Source organism: Tetrao urogallus (assembly GCF_951394365.1).
Source record: "Tetrao urogallus genome assembly, chromosome: 1".
Lineage (NCBI taxonomy): Eukaryota > Metazoa > Chordata > Aves > Galliformes > Phasianidae > Tetrao > Tetrao urogallus.
Window position 1 is genome coordinate 136,724,542 of NC_136813.1, and position 19,152 is coordinate 136,743,693.

At 38.3% G+C, this 19,152-nt stretch overlaps 1 protein-coding gene across 1 annotated transcript; it reads right to left on the reverse strand.

Moving 5' to 3' along the window:
• Positions 1-2,134: 2,134 nt before the first annotated feature.
• Positions 2,135-18,868, reverse strand: PTN (pleiotrophin; the record flags this gene model as incomplete). The annotated part of the gene is made up of 4 exons (XM_079549093.1): positions 2,135-2,187; positions 15,866-16,027; positions 17,036-17,209; positions 18,760-18,868. The coding sequence occupies 4 exons, from the start codon at positions 18,866-18,868 to the stop codon at positions 2,135-2,137; spliced, it is 498 nt and encodes a 165-aa protein (XP_079405219.1).
• Positions 18,869-19,152: the final 284 nt, after the last annotated feature.

Sequence of the window (19,152 nt, forward strand, 5' to 3'; positions counted from 1 at the left end):
CAAAACAAAACAAAAACAACAAAATGAAAAAAAAAAAAAAAAAATAGCACCCAGCATCACCCAAATAAAAGCCTTTATGAATTGCAACTTGTCATTTTGGGTTTGGTCATTGCACGTCCACCATATCTGGGACATTAATTGTATCGCTGTCTCAGGTATGTCTAATAGTATAGTCAAAATAACAAGGACATCAACAAAGACCGCAAAATACACCCAAGCAGTCTGAGAAATAATTGTAACTAGTCTATCCTGAGCTATGTGCAGCCTGGCTTCAGAAGGGTTTGGGAATGTCTACAGAAGGACTTGCCTCACTGTGAGTCCAGATCAGCTATAGTCCCCATATGAGAGAATAAAAGAGGACAAGCTCTGCTTTTTTTAATTTTTATTTTCTGCTTAGAAAAGGGAAGTGAGAAGATAGACCAGTAAAAGACTCTGCATTTCTATAAGCTAATTCCAAAAGAGCATTGTGATTTACCCAGATGATTGCACCCTGATGCAGTTTCACTGAAGTCAATTAATATCTGCTTGAGCAAAAGGGAGACTACAGGAGACTTGCTGTTGACCAGCAGGCAAAGCCTGGGGCCTTCACCAATGGTGAAGCCTACTTCTTGCTCTTGAAATGTAAGGTTTACAATTTTCAAATGGTGATTTTTAAAAGAATTTGAGCATTGAAATCCCATAGGTTTCTTCTAATATATCTGGTCTGAATGTTTTTTGGATTGTAAAACAATCTTTTACCTGACAATACACCAACTCATTGGTGAGATCTTTTTTATCCTTTGTGACTTTTCTCAGGACTCATAATCATTTGAAATATTTAAAATCAAACAAACACGAAAACAACAGGTTTATATTTTCTTTCTTTTCCTTTTGGAGTTAAAAAAAAAAAAAAAAAAAAAATTAAAAGAAAAAATCTGTCTTCATGGCTAAGATTTTCCAAGGCGTTCTTACTTATTTAAAAATGGAAAAAAGCAAAAGGTACCATCTTGACATTTTCATTCTGCTTTACTTATAGACGAATAAAACTAAAAATTATTTTCATTCTTATTTGTTTCAATTCTCATAAAATGTCCCTTTTCTGGTCAGAAATATGAGCCATCTTAGACAGTTTCCAAGCTGATTTGTTCTGTTACTTCCCAGTAGACATAATTTCTATTTTCAACCAGCTAGAGTTAAAATCAACAGGAAGATTCCCACTAATACAAAAGAGAGTTGGGTCAGGCAGAATAGCAACAATTGCAATTAAATTTTTATGTAAAAGATATTCTCCATTTTGGGAAAAAAAAAAAAAAATTAAAAGGGAAAGAAGAAATAAAGCATGTTTGTCCTTTTGCAGGTAAAACAGATGACATTATCATTCACCGGTGTCAATATGGTAAAAGAGGAAAAAGAGTTTTGCTATCCTGCCACCTAGATATTTTTGTAGAAAGTATCTTTTCTACAAAATCCTAAAAATTTAGGACCATGATATATCAAACCACTGAAAGATTTTACAGTTTTTACTGCCAGGAACCAAGAAACAAACACTACTGTTTTTTAACCAGACTATGACAGTTAAGAATAAACATTCATCACACACAAAAAAATTCTTTGCCTGCAAATGCTCAACAAAATGCCCCCATGCTCTCCTTAAACAAATAACTTCATACAGTTATCCTGATGTGAAAACAACTTAAGAAACAGTGTTTGTTGTTTCAGATATATGGTTCTAATTTTAAATATAACTGCACCCAACCACACTCCTGCATCCACACAGGGTATCACTGGGTTAGGCAGGGCTCTACACAGGTTCAGATTCTGCTTGCATGGAGTAGTTTCAAGACTGAGACCTACAGCAAGACTTGAGAAAAGAAAGTATTTTAAAAACCTCTACACTGTTCAATATGCAGTAGACAGAATTTTCTCTAAATGAGTTTGGAGTCCTTTATCACAGGCCTCTAGAAATTGTTGTTAGCGTTATACATTAAAAATACTGAAGTAATAAAAAAGGATATTTTTTGTCTGTTTGCTTGTTTCCTTCTATGGTACCATTAAGCTATAAATAATTTTAGGATAGAATGCCTAGGTATAAATGAAACTGTTAACCGATCGTGTTTGCTGATGTCCCTTTCTCACATTGCCCAAGTCGGCTGCATTAATCCAGCATCTTCTCTTGTTTCTTGCCTTCCTTTTTCTTCTTCTTGGATTCTGTCAAGACAACAATAACCACAAACAGTCAGCATCTAAAAGTCCCCGTAATAAACTTCATCCAATATCCCTGAAAGCTCCCTTTTATTTCTCTATACACATAAGAACAGATTTTGTTTCCTGAGCAGAGAAAGGGGAAACTGAATGAAATGAATATAAAATGAACAATTGAGAAGCAAGGGAGGATGGAAATGGGGTGCACGTCTAGTTCAGTCCCTTCCTATCTGAGCACGACTCTGCTTGGCATGCAGAGCACTGTGTCAGGAACTTGTTCCAAAAACAAGAAAACAGCAAGTGGCTCCTGGAGAAACCAGGTCATGGCTCAGCAGAGAGCTGGAATAAAGCTCTGCACACACTACCCACACACATACCCCTCCCTCGCTTCCTTTCTATTTCATTGTTCATCTTTGGCTTCCTCTGAATATGAAGGCAACTCCAGAGCATGGTAAGAGCTCACTTGTTTCTTCAGCTTCTCCATTGCCAGCCCTTCCCTATTTGTTTGGAATAAACACCTGTGCACATTTGAGAGGCAACAGAGGTTTGGCATGATCTGTTGAGCTGATTAGTACCAATGGGAGAGCTTGCTGCTCTGACTAATCTGGGGTGGGTAAGGGAACAATGTGAAGATACAAGTAAAAGTGTATATGTTGTATCTACAGTAACTTCCACCATAATAAAGGGTAATGCTGTGCTCTACACGGAGAAGAAATTGACAAAGAAGCATAAAAAATGAATAAAAAATGAAGGGAATTAGATACTTTTGTCCCACATACAATCTTGTAACGGGGCAGTTAACAACTCCGAGAGAATGAATAAATCCTCTGAATATCACTGTGAAATGAAGAAAAACAGAGACTACAAAGAGATGGAAAATGGTTTTCTGTGAAGTAGTTGTCTGGAAATAAAACAGTAAGTTGTAGACTCATGTTTGCTTTAACATGGGTTTCACTGATAGACACTTCCTTCCTTTGAATTCTGCCTTTATTCCTTCCTTCTCAGAAGAAAAAAGAAAAAAAAAAAAAAGTTCATCTCAGGTGAAGAGGTAAATTAACATCCATCACCCTGAATGAAAAAGTGAGCTCTTGGTCTTTAAGGAGGTCTTCTTTGTGAATATGGTTAATTTCTCCTTACCCAGTTCATGTAACACAGACAGTCAAATAGCCATCAACTCTGGTAAAACTAATTTATTTTATTAAAGCCAAAGAAGCTCTGTTGATATCCTTCAGATAAGAATAAAGCTAAAATACCTTAGAACAAGAAGTGATTGTTTTCAGTTTGAAAATGTGAAAATTATTTTTATTATTACTATTATTATTTCTCTGCCTGTTTGTGTGAGTTCATGTGTATGCATGCCTGCAGCCTGGAGCCATTTCTAGAACCTGGTATTATTTTACAAACTATCATTGCAAAATGTCATTTTTCATTAAGTTAATACATAATTTGTGTTCAGCTGAAGCTTCCTGCTTTCTTTTTCCCTTACTATCTTTCTGTGTCTCCTTCTAATCTCTTTTGCTCAAGTCCTTCTTTAAATTTCCCATTATATCACCGATCCTCCTGGATTCTGCACTGCATTTATTGGCCTCTCTTTCTCTCTCCCTTTTCTATGTTTTCTGAGAAAGAAACAACATTTTATTGATACAGTTGTTTATCAAGACAAGCACTAGGATTTGTAAAATTTTTCAAACCTGGCACACACAAAAAAATAAAAAATAAGGCACTCTATAAGCTTCAACTACATTCACCTACATTCACAAAAAGAGATGTATGAATGTGGGCTGACTAATAAGAGTACACTACCAAAGAGAACAATATGTGCAGCTCACTTTTGGGATGATGTCACTTATTACCAGGAGAAGGTTTTATTCAGCAGCCATTACGTGATCAAATCAGATCGCCGTCTCAAAGACTATGCCTTGCACTTGGCTTAAGGTCCCAGCCTGATGTCTGTGTCTACTTCTCAGTGAAAGGGAGAAGCTAAACTCCACTGTCCACCTTGCAATAATCAATCTGCAAATCACACAAACTTCCAAATCCATCTGCCTACATAGGGAAGTGTTCTTGCTTGATGCTTTGGGATAACAAAATGCTCCCACCCAGGAGGTCATTCCTCTCACATTGATAGTACTCACACTGCCAGAGCATAATCTTTCAGACAGTTTTCCTATACTGATGCAAAGCACACTTACTCCATGAAATCACATGTAACCTCAGAGTTGTGGCAACATAAAAAAGAAAACAGCTCAAATATTTTGCAGTCCTTAGGCTCTTTTAAAAACTCTACCCTAGACATCAATATCCATATAATGACCCATCAAAATATTGCTGTTCATACTGTCTTGCACAAGTCTGCTCACAGCTACCCTCTACCTGCTTTGACTGTATTCAGGTTATAGACTACAGTATGTCCATGGCTAACTGCAGAAAGTTGCTTTAAGATGCGTTTTGTTCATGTTTTCTCACTGCTCAGATCTTTGCTAACATTTGTGTCACTTGCTCTTTCACTGTCCTCATGTTTATTCACCTTATAATGCAACCTCAACTTTTATGTGCTTTAAAGTCCTCTCACAAGCCACACTGTGATCTATGTCACCCTGATCACTTTGCCAGCATTTCTCTTTCCAGGGTAGCCAGCCACTCTATACTGAAAGGGTCACTGTGCCAGCAGTGCCAGCCCTGACAACACGCTTGAAAGCCCTGAACAGTTCACAGTTCAGTGCCAGTTACCTCAGAGCTCAACAGCACCATACTCCTGCTATAGGCATCTACCAGTTAAGGGGGGGAAAGATCCCCACGATACACCACCACCAATAATCCCATTCAGATTCCTACTCCATATAAGAAAATTACCAAAATTAACTTCACCTTAGCACAGATTGGATGCAAGACCATCTCAGGCATTTCCTTCCAGGTTTTTTAATGTGATCACTGCCCACTGTCAGAATCTGCAGTAACTCCTCAAGCAATGCACACTGAAAATAGACTTTATGCTAGAAAAGCCACTATGCCGCTTTCTACATCTCACTGATACCACAAAGCAGCTTGATTTCAATGATCTTTGGGGTTGTGCCAGAAGGAAGAAAGAAAAGGAACACAGTGAACAAAGTCTACCTTGGGCAAAAGACTACCATCTGCAAGAACCCTGGGGTCAACAGCAGCCTCCTTCACCTCACCCACCTAGTTAAAGCAAAATCTGTAAAGACAGAGCTATGACCCTGAGCATTGGTTGTGTATTAGATACAGAAAATGTATGTGCTGCAGACAGGTGCTACCAAGAAAATGCAGTCACTACAGTGAGGTGATAGAAATTGATGAAAACCAGGTTCATACCAGACCACACTAAATTTTTAATCTGAATTCTAATTTTAATCTGAATCTATACACTGCATTACCTGCTTCAAAAGTAGGTGGTTTGATATGTTTAGTACTGAGTCAGACAATTACTGGAGGTATCTTTATGAGAGGAGGGAGAAAGACAGAAAGCAGGATCATCATCTGTTTAGTGAAAGGAAGGAGACAGATAGATGTTCACCTGTTGCTCTGAGTGCACTATGTGATAGTGCCCCAGCCAAACTATCCTTCCACCTCTGGCATGACTTAGCACACAGCAGTTAGCTATAACTCATCCAGGCTTCCTTCACATCAAGGAAATACTTAGCTTTACTTCCCCTATATATCCTTGCAGCAAAACAAAAGGACCAGGAAAGTGAGCTATGCATAGTCCAGAATATTAATGAGAATGGTAAAACCATCCTTAATTTTTGTGTCTGTTTTATAGCATGTGCTTTCTGCTGTCCCTCCCCCTTCTCTCTTATCTCACAGTGAGAGAGCTCTTGTGCAGCTGGAGGCTAGAATCCTGGACCTGGGCAAATGCGAAGAGTAAATTCAGAATACTTTGTTCCTGCAGGGAGCAGCAATCAAGCACTGCACAGACAACTAGCTCCCTCCAGAACTCAGAGGACTTCTAGTGAGACAAAAAACACCCACATAGCATAGTACAAATAGTCCTGCAAGAGCCAGCTGTGTTGATGCACACACACTTGATTTTGTAATCATTCAACAACCTGAACAGCCTTATCTTTAAGAACTGTTCATAGGATTAAAAGCTAAATTGTCACGGGCCCAATTCTGCATGAAGACCAAGAAAAATGCAGCAAATTTAAGGTGAGGACTTTACTGAGTAAACAAATTAATCTGATAAGGAATTTGAAACGGCAGCAATTCCCCTTAAATAACTGTCTTTATTCCGAAGCTTCATTCTTACTGCGCCTGCAGTAAAGGAAAGTAATTATATTGAACAGAAGCCACGTACGATGTGAAGCCACTACTAATGAATAAGGTACAAAAAGGAAGTAATTGCATTTTAATGGGAGCTAAGCACAGAAAGTCAGGACTTGCATGTATTTATTTTCCTTTGTTATGAAGAAGGTAAAAATTCACTCATGGATTGCTGAGCTCGTCCTATACGTGAGATCAAGAAGTGCCCCCAAAGGTTGTAAAAACCCATTCAAAATTTCAAAAGCTGTTAGAGCTAAGCACTTCAGCACCAGCTGTTCTGGACACAGTTTTCTCAGGAATTATCACTCTGTTTCACTCAGTACAGAGGAAGACAGGTTTCCTAAAGAGCTCTCCCTCTCTTGCTGGGGTAAGTATCTCAGAGCACTTGATTACTGTGGTGGTGGTCATTGAGTACGGGGCAGTTCTCAGCTTTGAGGAAACCAAAGATTTTACCCCTTGGTAAAAATAAATAAATAAATAAATAAATAAATAAAAATAAAAAATATTTTTAAAAATCACCGTACAGGGATCACTGTACAGGGCTTCACCCTGCTCTGTAGGAACAGAAGCAGTACTACCTCATGATTTCCATGATTACAGAAGCCAATCTGTTTACAGAAGCCAATCTGTTGATTCTGAAATGCCATTTAAATGTGGTATTTTTTCTACTGCTATAGAAAGCGAAGCATTTACTTACTCCAAATCAGTTTAAAAAAAAAAAAAAAAATGATAGCAATTTTGTTCCAAAATGAATTCTTCTTACAAGGCTCTTTGAACAAAACAGAGTTGTACCGGATAGAAGTAAAAACAATACTCCACTAACTAAAACACTACAGAAGGCAACTCTACAATGAATCAATGACCTTGATGTGATTTTTACTTTGTTAATGTATTACAACTGATAATATCCCCTACACGTAAGCTTTGCATTTAATCACTGCCTTTTCTTGACTATAAGTGTTGCTCTGTTTCTCCAAGTCACTCTTTTCCAAGCAGGGTTTGTTCTGATTCTCACTTTGCTCAACTTACATTCAGGGTGGCCTTGAATTTGTTCCCAGGTGAACACAGCATGGACCCAATTCAAACTGAAAGATGGAGCCGCAGACATATGCCAGGAAGATATTATATGATGTGTTATCTATAGGGGAACATCTAGATTTATACTGGTTACAAACAATTTGTCTTAAAAAGAAATGGACAAAAGAGCCATTTGTTGAAAATGAATTTCTAATTTTCTTCTCATTTTCTTTTATTCTGAATCACATGTATCACAGCCATTAAATTACTCAGAAGGTCACTACTGCTAAACTTTTCAAGCAATGTCTGTTTTGCACTCGGTGACTGCTGAAGGGGTCTGTCTAACTGGAAGATGGTTTCCAGAAGTGGGTTACTTTGTTCTTCTGTTTGCTTCTTCTTATCATCTGGTATGTTTGCTTTGCTGATTTAGGGAAAGGACATTCTTACTGTTCTTTGTCATGTTCTACAATCAGTACAAGAGAGACTCCATCTCGACTGGCTCTTCAGCTGTCTGTCTCAGTGGTACACAAGATCCATCTTAATACCCACAAGACAGGTGCAGGAATAGACTGATACATTCAGAGTTTACTCTGCATTCACGTGTCTACAGGAGACTGCTGAAAACAAAAAGTAGTAATAAGCTCTTTGGAGTTTGGCATTTCCCTGTATCTTCAGAGAAGCAAAATGCTAGATTGCACCAGTTCATACGTCAAACTGAGACCAGGAAACAGCTGTTCTGCAGAAAATTATTTGATATGCACTGTGAATAGAAACCTCATTTTATGTAGTTGGCTTTTGAAAAGCAGACATGCACATTTCTCAGTTGTGCTCTGTGCATCTGCGCCAGCCTAGCCTACCCTCAGGGCAAGGGGTACAGACTTTGCTTTGGCCAGTTCTTCACGCTGAAGAGTCGCCTACAAAACTTTTGCAGTAAGCCCAGATAGGAGAAAGGATATAGAGAAGGTGATGTGGAAAATAAAGCTTGAAAGGAAAGGAAGTGAAGAACTAGAAAAGGAGAGGATAAAAAGGAAGGAACAGAGCTTTCTCTCTGTTTCACTGCTGGGAACAGTAATGAGTGTAAACATTTGCTGATGGCATATCTTTTATCACAGTAAGTCCCACAGCTTCAGGCATTTCCACGGCTCAAGGGCAGTGACTAATGCCAAGGAGGCTGGCCTGCTCCTCCAAGCCAGGAAAGTGAAACAATGAGCACGTAAGAAAATTGGCACACAGGCCTATTTAAACTTTCTCCCCAGAAGGTCCGTATTAAATACTAAAAGAAACTCCTGCGGGCACGAGAGGGTTAAACGAGAACATTTATCATATCCAGTTTTTCATCTTATTAGTTAGCACAGAAAAAAAGCATCTGGGATACAAACCAGAAAGTAAGAAACACGGAGGTGCAGGTTTCCCATGAAATTTCCCTGTCTTTTTCAAAATCACCTGTTAAATCTGTGGAACAACTAAAAATTGAAAACTACTTCTCTTAAAAATATCTTTCTTCCTCTCTACATGCATTTACTGCTCCCTGGAATCCGGGATGCGTGAATCACAATGTCAGTACAACTGGATGAAACACTCAAATTATTTGTCCAAAAAGTCTCATTTTCCAAAGGTACAAAAACAGTCTTGAGAGAAGCTACAGGGGAAAGCTTTCAAGAAACATAAGGAAGGAAATGGAACCAGAAAAAACCCTCCATTTGAAGACATCAGAATTTCATTAACTTAGGCCTGTGATGGCAGCTACTAGCAGCTTGAGGCTGGTCCACACTGTAACCATCATTCTATTCTGTTTTTCTTATATGGCTTACTCGTTCCCATTTAAATTAAAGAGAAAAATCATATTTCCTCATGTTACAGCAACAAGAGGCCAAGCCACAGAAATGTATCTCAGAGACTCACAGAGTCCTCTGTGAGTTTTATTTCATCTTGAAATAACAAGCCTCATCCTCAGACTAAGGGAAACACAACCAAGAATTTAGTACTCAGTCTCACTGCTCTAGACCACCATTTCTTCTCTCGATTTTCACGTTTCTCAGCTCCATGAGACATGAATTATTCATGGTAAAACTGCTCCTCTCAATGCAGTGCTCAGTACAGTGGCACCGTTTTTCAACCAGGGCCTCTGGGCACTCATGCAATACAAATAATCAGGATGATAGCAACAACAATAACAGTCGGTCATGCTGTTCCTGCTGGGCATCCACTGCCAGTGTCTGTCCCACAGAGCTGAGATCACTGTACTTCACTGCAGGCTCCTGGTCAGTGCCAGGGAACACTCATTAATGAAGCTGCCTCATGCCTTCATAAGAAGAGAGAAACGTTCCAATTTACCTTTCTGCTTTTTGTTTAACTATAGCAGCTGTTGCCTAATATGAGAAAATCCCTCATTTTTACATTTAATTAGTTTAAGTAGCTCCTATTATTCTGCCTCCTGTAATACTAATTATTACGCTAGCTGCATGCCTGCATGACTAATGAGTTACATTAAAGACGGAGTTCTGCAACCTTCAGAGGGAGACACATGAAAAGAAGGATGCCAAAACAGGAGACATCAGCATATTTCAAATAAAATAAAATCACAGTCCTAACAAATCATTTATTCTCCCCCTACATTTCCTCCAGCTACTCTTCATAAGAAGGCATTTTTCTGCTGCTCAAAGGCAAACTTGAGGGAGCAAGTTGCCTACCCTGTAAAATGAAGTGGGTCACAAGCAGTCAGTCCTTTTTTTCCAGTGCTGCACCTAGTTTGTCTGAGCAACAAATAGCTGCATATCCAGTGAGCAATTCATTCAGAAATCATAACTGTGAGCTCCTTGCAACAACCAACAGCCAAGTCATTCTGCCAAAGAGCAGATAATCTGCCCTGGCAATGCTGTTAGACAGATGTCCTCTTTGCAGATAGGAATCAAAGCTGTAGTGCTCAGAAACCACATGTTGCATTCTGCTTCTGGCACCAAAGTTGGTAGAGGAATATATCTGCTCATTAACAAAAACCTGGCTCTATGTTTTGACAGTGAGCTCCCCTAAGAAGACGCAAGGTAAGTTAATGTCAAACACTGTCATAAATCCACTGAGATAACGAGCATCAAAATGAGACCCAAGTTAAAGATGGTAGTTCAGACACCCTAAAGAAAATTGTCACATTCAGATAGTTACAGACTGGGAAAAAAGGGAGCAATTGCTGCTAGTAAGAACATGCAGCCAGGAGTTAGCAGTTCCTACCTGAGCATGTGCACCTGTTACTGTAATTGTATGACCCTGAAAAATCATTTAGCCTTTATGACTTACAATAATTATTATTGTTTACATCTTACTTCCTCAGCTCTTTGGAATGATAGTAGGGTTACCTGTTCGTTTCTTGGAAATTCTTCCTGTAAAGTTTCCTAGATAGAAGAAGTTATGTAGTGCAGATTATTTATTTTGCTATTAACTCTTAAATAAAACTCTTCAAACAATGGGAAATTAGTAAAAACACTGTAGGAGAACATACAGTGCCAAAGACAGGAAATGTGCTGAGGCATTGCTAGAGCAATATGCTACACCTGATCTTCATTACAGAAAAGACATTGTAGCCATTATAATCTATTGCAAGTCTTGCCTTCCTCTGAACAGTCTTTAAAAACATGGGTACTGGATGACATGATCTTTAGATGAAACTCCAGTAATTAAAGACAACAGTGGCATAAACAGTATTAATGTTTGCCAGCTCTAGTAAAATTGTTTTTCTAAGTGTCCAGGTAAACTGCTTATCCTATTTCATTTTATCTTTATCAAAGGTATAAATAGTTCAAAGTGAGAGAATTATGGAGAGAGAGAAGAAAAATAAGAATGACAGAAAGCCTGAGTGAAAAAAAACAAATAAAGCCTACGAGGCAATCTAGCTCAGTAAAAATAAATTCCTCCTCTCTCAGCAGTACAACCAAAATGTTTCCTGAATCCTGACAATATCCCATCCTTTTCCTCTCTGGTTGGCTGGAACCTGAACAATCATCAATCACGTTTGGGTGGCCATGAAGTAGGCCAGATGGAATTTGTCGGAACCAATTTCTGCTCTTCAGTGCAAGTTGGCCATCAGAGCAGCTGCTCAACAGAAGTGCCTGATTCTTTTGCATCCATCAAGACAGTTTAAGGATAACTTGAACATCCCTGGCACTTCAGACACTGATTAGAATATGCAGTTGTATGTATTAGAGAAGAGGTGTCTGCTTCTGCCAGGATCCCGTGATAAAAATTGTTTCATCCTTTCCAGCCTTTATGACAGGAGTTCTCATAACTTCATTTCTGTACTAAGTAAACAAACACTGGTGTCTGGGATGTCACTGTCACAGCACTGACAATCTCTCTGTCAAAACTGATATTCAGGAATGTACACCAGTTTTCATTATTTCAATACAGCAGCCCAAGACCAAGCTATTGTCATCCAATCCAAGAGCATCTCATAAAATATGAAAAAAAAAAGTCCATTAGGAATCCAGATAAAATTCAAATTCCTAATTCATCATCTGCTCTCTCTCTCTTGAAACCAATATTAGAGGTTCTCTAATAATTCTCCTCTTGCAAGCAGTGATCTCCAAGAATACAATCCATTCTTAGAGTCAGCTGTTCAGAAGAAAAACACTGAGACAGAGCAATTGCTAATAAGGAAAACATACAAAAATTTAAAGGAAAAAATATCCAGGAAGTTATTTTCCAAACTTCAAAAGGATTTTAAGGCTTTTCCATGAATGCTGGCTAATGATAAATCCATAAGAATTCTTAGATCACCAGTTTATCAGAAATTCATTGATTTCTAATGCTAATGAGGTTGTCTTGACTTAATTTAGCAAAAGTCTTGCTGCAGATCAAGGAAGTTCCTCAAAAACAAAACAAAACAAAACAAAACAAAAAACACTTGTTTTTGTCAGTGAATCTGACAAACAACCCTTTGATTTTTTCTGTATGTATATTTTTTTTCTGTTAAACATCATTCAAACTCCCCAAAACAGTACTCATCTTCTAAAGTAGTTCAGTGAGAGAAGAGAAAAACAGGATTTATGCTATGAGCATAGCTTTGCTACGTTCATGAGCTGAAAAGCAACAACAGAGCAGCATTTATGGATGATATCAATTTATTTGTGCTATTCTCAAAGAGCAGTGAAGGTGAGGAAGAACTTCAGCTACACTATGAAAATGTGCCAGGTGAAAGCTGAGACATGGTGCTGCACTGGACAAGTCTAGATGGACTTGCATTCATTCTTGGATTCTTAACTAATCATATTAATTCGTTTAAGAAAAAAAGTATTCAGGGACTATTGTGGAGGTCTCAGATAAAAATATCTGCTCCACATGCAAGTTGTGAGCAGAAGAAAAACATTTTAGATAATGAGTAAAACTGTGAATAAAAAGAAGTGATATAATGCTGTTTTCTTTTTCAATACAAATCTGTAGAGGACAGGCTTGAAACACTGTGTAATCCAGTCACTTCATCTCAGAAATTGTTTAGTAATAATAAAAGGATTTTGGGCAAGTCCATTAGAAAACATTCTTACTGTGGACAGATTCTAATACAGCAAAATATTTAAATCAAAATTTTAGTTTTAACAGCAGGCAAGTGACAATAAATAACAAAAGATACATTAAGTGCAATTGATTGGAGAAGATTAATGGAGGCTTTTACTTACCCTAATAATAATACCAAATCAAAAGAAAAAGCAATGCAATGAAGAGGTTACAAATACAACCTAATGAAAGGAAAAAATCAGGCCATGGGAAAGAGGGCTACTCAGGAAAATTATTAAAACAAATCTTTTTTTCTGAATATACTGCTACTTTTCAGTGAAATAATCTTGGTCATCTCACATGCATTTTTGGTACTCCCAGCCTATTGCTGTCATAGGTGTTCTCAGTGATGAAGTTCTTGAAGCCTGCACTGATCCAAAGTGTAACAGTTAAGCAGTAGAGCAGATTCCTTTAATCAACAGGACCCTCACCTACAGTTCTGTTGTCAGTGCCCACAGATACTAGAGAACCACTGCCTTTCTACTCCAGGCAATCACAGTGGCAACTGATGGTGGTTGATCAGCATTTCCAGGTTTAGCTGCATATGAATACAGACTTCACACAATGCTACATCACAGGAAAAAGATTGCTGCTTCCAAATAATGTATTATATGCTTTCTTCACTTGTAGTCCTGAGTTGCTGACGCGAAGCTACAGAAGAAAAGGGAGCCTAATATGTATCTGTAGCCCATTTCAAGTGCTCAAGCAGTAACCTAGATCTTACTTAAGGGTTCCAAAGCATTAAATTCATTCTATTCAAACTATAGATTGCATACTTTTTAGATTATATTTATAGATTTAGATTATATTTATAGATTGCATATTTTTTTCCTTAACCTAGATACAGATAGGGACTTACATCCAATCTGCAATTTCCCTCACCTCAGGAAGCAAACAGAAATATTCTTCATTTCAGCAATCAGCTTTTAACTCAGTAATGAAGTTCAGTAGGTCACAACATTGCATACGGTATTCAACTGCTTGACCTAATTTCTTCCCCTAGTACCTCCTACTGCTGTCAACACACTGACCAGTACAATTCCTAAGCAGTCATACACACTGATCTGCAATATGGACTGCTTATCTTCAGCTCAGGCTCAGGCAGACTGCAAGTGTTTGACTTCCACATTTGCTGCTCCTCCTAATGCCAACAGCAGATGAATGAGCAGGTGGTACACAGGAAGATGCTGTAAGATTTCTAGTGCAAGTCAGGAGAGCAGAATTTCTGCCCAAATTTATTATGATCACAAACCTACGCTTGTACCTATTTCAAATCAAACGAAGTCAGATTTTCTGTTTAACTAGCACCACATAATTATCTTGCTGCAGATGGTCACAATCCAACTTTCAGGATTAGAGGAACTCCAATGCAGAAATTACACATGCTCTACTAGGACACTGCCTTTAGAGTTGTAATATGAAATGTCCCTGTACCAACATCATCAATGCTCTGCATTTTTTCCCTCTCTTCCAGCAGCCATCAGTAGAGCCCACCAACTCCACGGAGACAGGACTAGGCAGAAGGCTGGGGGTGGCTCGAGCAGCAGAGCCCTTCTGCCAGCACAAGAAGAAACTTCATTCAATAAACTCCCAAATGCATGGAAATTTGCAAAACAACCACAGAATAATAAACCTAAATCCTTCCCTTCTAACTAATAAGCAATAAAATTACACAGCTCCAAGCCCTTGTTACATTTATTCCCACTTTTATTCCCTCTCAGTCACTTCCATGTTCAAATGAAGATGTTTATTGCTGCTAACTCAACCAAGTCAGCTGGTTTCCAGAAGTCTAGTTGTATGCTTTCTGCTTCACAACTTGCATTATCCATACAGGTTTTAGACTCAGCACTTATCTGGTAGCTCCACTGAAGGTGTGCAAGGGTACATAGGCAGAGTGTTCCACAGATCACTGGTGCACCACCACCACAATTGGAAAATTGCTCATCCAAGTCCCACCTGTCACCTCTAATCACATTTATTTCTATAATTATCCAAATATTCAAAGCCTGGAATATTTTTAATCTAGTTTTCAGCAGCAAATGCCAGAGTAACATAGCTTGCATCATTTACATTAAAAAAAAAAAAAAAAACACAAAAAAACAAAACATTAGTTTGGCTGCTTAAACAATATCTCACAGCTTTAGCTTCCACTGTAAATCATCCTACACACGTAACACATTATTCCAATGAAAGAATATATTAAAAGGCCTTAATAACTAGAAATAAAATAAGCTTGTCTAAGAGATAATAGGAAACAAAATGAGCATATGCCTTGTTTTGTACTAGGAATTACAGTTAAATAAGACATTAGGTGATCTCATCCCTGCTGTCTTCAAATAAAGAATATATAACCCAAAAAGTGCAGAATACCTATGTACGCTCCTTTCAGCATGCAGTGAGTAAAATATCCCTTGAACACTACATGCCCAGGAGGAAAGTAGTCCCTTTTTCAATTCATCATTATTCAATACCAAATGTCAATATGAAAGGTGTGTTTATCTCAACAAGACATGTTCTTGCATGCTATTATTGGAATGTTCTTGTCAACAAGTGAGTTAGGCAACACTTTACTGTGATGGTCTGCTGCATTCCAACAAACTGGTGGCAACACATGTAGTCTAGGGTTAAAACTGGGGTCCTAATCTTCAGTTCACCTCTTGTCTGTTAGTTTTCATTTACTGTATAATGCAGGAATATTGCCTGCCTGACAGCTGGGAGACAGGAGAATGCAGTCTGAGGAAAGGCTATGAGAGTACAATCTCCTGTTCCTACTGAAGCATGTGAGACGTCACAATTCCATCAACCGAAATGAACTAGCGTGCAACTATCAGCAAATTGAATTTACCTTGAGGTTTGGGTTTGGTAAGCTTCCCACAGGGCTTTGAGATTGTGACAGTCTTCTGGCAGTCAGCATTATGAAGAGCTCTCTTTAGGTTCCCAGTTCGAGTTTTCAAGGCAGTATTCAAGTCACATTCTCCCCAGGCCTGGAACTGGTATTTACACTCTGCTGCAATGAGTAAATAAATGGTAATTTTTTACATAGAAGGATTGAGAGTGAAAACAAAAATGTTATCAGTCCAGTAGAAAAGAGTAACATTATAACCACTTTCATCACCCGCAGCAGGTGCTCCTAGACAAATGATCATGCAACTGGAGAAAGGAATCCCAGGAGACTTTAAAAAAATCCTCTTGCTTTTGCATGAATATCGTGTCATTGTCAATACAGAATGTAAATAAAATGAAAATATATTGAACTATTAAGATACAGAATAAAGAAAAAAAGAAAGAGAAATGAAAACTCGGTTCAAGTTCTGTATTGTTCCTTCATTTGTGTGATGCCAAAGGTTAAGAGGTAAGGGCTGAATAGTTTCAAGAAAGTTTGTGCAACTATGGTCTTCTCAAGTCTGAATCTGCTGCACTGATTGCTTAGGAAAGATCACACTCAAGTCAAAGCCATACAAGTTGTTTATTAAAAACAAAAACAAAAAAAAGCTAACTTTGCAAGAGTTGCAAAGATCTGAGCTCTGGACAGACATCTTGTCTGGGACAGGTCTGAGGTATCTTTCTCAGTTGCCATATATAAACTTTATAAAATGATAAAATAATCTGGCCTCCATTTAGTGCACACACACTGGTAGCCACCTATATCACAAGGTCCCATAAAGCCAGTAGTAACCATAGCAGAGGCTCACAGCTGTGAGAGACCAGATGACTCTTACACTGCTGCTTTAAATAGGGTTCTACAGGAAAAGAGGAATTTACCTCTTTACCACAGGAAAAGAAATTTAATCGTGCTGCTGGAATACTAAGTTTACAACATGTAGATTATCTGGATTCTCTGCCAGAAGAGCTTCTTTACTCTAAGGAATATGCCTTCTATTCCTCAAATTATTTAGTTGCAACAGACTTGGAGGTAGATAGCACCTTATTTGCAGAGCTAAGAAGAAAATATAGTCTTTCTTCATCATACTTAAGTAAAAATAAAAAAACAATCCCTTGAAAGTGTGATGCTTACCTCCAAATTGCTTCTTCCAGTTGCAGGGAATTTTACACTTCTGAGTCTTGGTGGTTTGTTTGCATTCTGCTCCAGTGCGAGTGCCCTCGCGTGTCCCCAGGCCGCAGTCTCCATTGGTGGGCACACAGACACTCCACTGCCATTCCCCACAGTCAGACTTCTTAGCCTTTTTCTCTGGTGGAAGACAAGGAAGCAAACACAAGATAAGTGGTCATTACTCACAGCTGATAGAGAAACGTCTCTTCACTAAATAGTCACAGTGTCTGAGAGAGTAAATACGGAAGATATTTGTTAAACAGCTTCACAACCAAAAAATCTGGCATGCCCTTCAAACTTCTGCAAACATTTCAGCCTCTTAGGCTTTAACTCCAAATCACAATCATTCAAAGCCAGTTCCACTACTTCTAATAGCCAAATCAGACTCTCATCTTCAGAGTGGGGAATCTACACACCCTCAGGGACCGCTGAACAAAACACTCAGCAAAGGACATTCCTTTGCCTTCAGTGGCTGATGGCATGTAAATATTTTTACTTTCATCTGGAGCAAACCACACCATATAGATAAGAAATTTATGTGCTGACATTGTGTATTGGGATTTGAGCACCTCCTGGAAAAAGCAGAAACTTTTCACTTAGCGTATACTGTATTACATTTTATGCCAGATTATAACCAAATCTTCAAAGGCAAATAAGAAACTACACTACATATAGAAGGATATGTAAATACAAGATTTTATGGTTCTTGATCTTCCTAATGTAAGCACTCAGAATTTGATCAGAACACCTTGAAATGCTGATAGCCTAATCAGGTTTTGTTTCTTAGGGACAAAAGCAGGTTCTGTAGGGACAAAAATAGGGACAAATCCAAATGTTGACCAAAATAATAATTAAGACCCCAAATATCACATGTAATTTTAAATAATCTTATATAGAATGATTTGTGCTTTAGCTCTTCCATATTTTATAGTATTTCCTTACAGCCACACTGATTAGAAAAACCTTTTTTTTAATGGAAATACTAATTCTAATAGACTAACAAGTCATATTAACCTGTGTAAGCAGCATGTAAATAATCACAGAATCATAGAATCGCTCAGGTTGGAAAAGATCTTAAAGATCACCAAGTTCAACTGCGACCTAATCATACTACCCTAAAAGATATAAGATCTTAAGAAAAACACTATAACATGCAGTTCTTAAAAAACATCAAAAATGAGTTTCATAGATGTCAATTTTCCACTCCAGGCCTCTCCCTACTGCAGTGGGGTCTGGATGTCTGGTTGTCTGTTTTCAGCACAGAGTTCATCTAGTCCTTTACTGGAGGATTTTCACTTTCATGGCACAGGTGTTGCAATTGCATGTAACACACCAAATAAGTAACATGATAGCTACTCTTTCATTGTTCTTATGTGATTCTCCCTTAGCCTAGTATGAACCTATTCTCAGCAGATTTTAAGGAAAGATGTCTTGCAATACCCATTCTGTGATAAAGTGAGGACTTTGTCTCTTGTCTCTGGTGCTCTCAAGCTGCCAGCTTTCATGGAAACAAACTTCTATTTTCCTACTGAGCACAGGAAAAAATGTCACTGCCACAAATACCTATCATGCATGTCAAAAAGGTTAATGAATGCCTTGAATTTCAAAAAAAAAAACAAAAGCATTTTGTATTGTCCCACACATGCAATCTGCCTCGCGGATTAACCCTGTATTACACTAGACCTTACCTGGTTTCTCTTTTTTTCCAGCCTCAGTGGTACTCACTGCTGCCAGAATGAAGACAAGTGCCAGGAGAGCAGCCGTGAGCATTCGACGTTGCTGTTGTTGCTGTAGCATTCTGGGGAAAAATGAGATAAAGGAAAATACGCTTGGTTAGATTGCAAAAGGTGGGATTCCATCAAAATGGCAGCTACAGCTTTTTTAGGAAGCTCAGCTTCAGGGACAGAAGACACATGCAAGTCAAACACAATTAGCTCCTTACAAAGAGAATACAAAGATTTTTAACATTTATATTCCAGTCCCTGTACTAAATCCCTGATCAACGTCACTCATGCTATGGATGAGTTTTATCACAGAATAGTCAGTAATTATTGCTCTCTGTCAGAGAATCAAGACTCGTG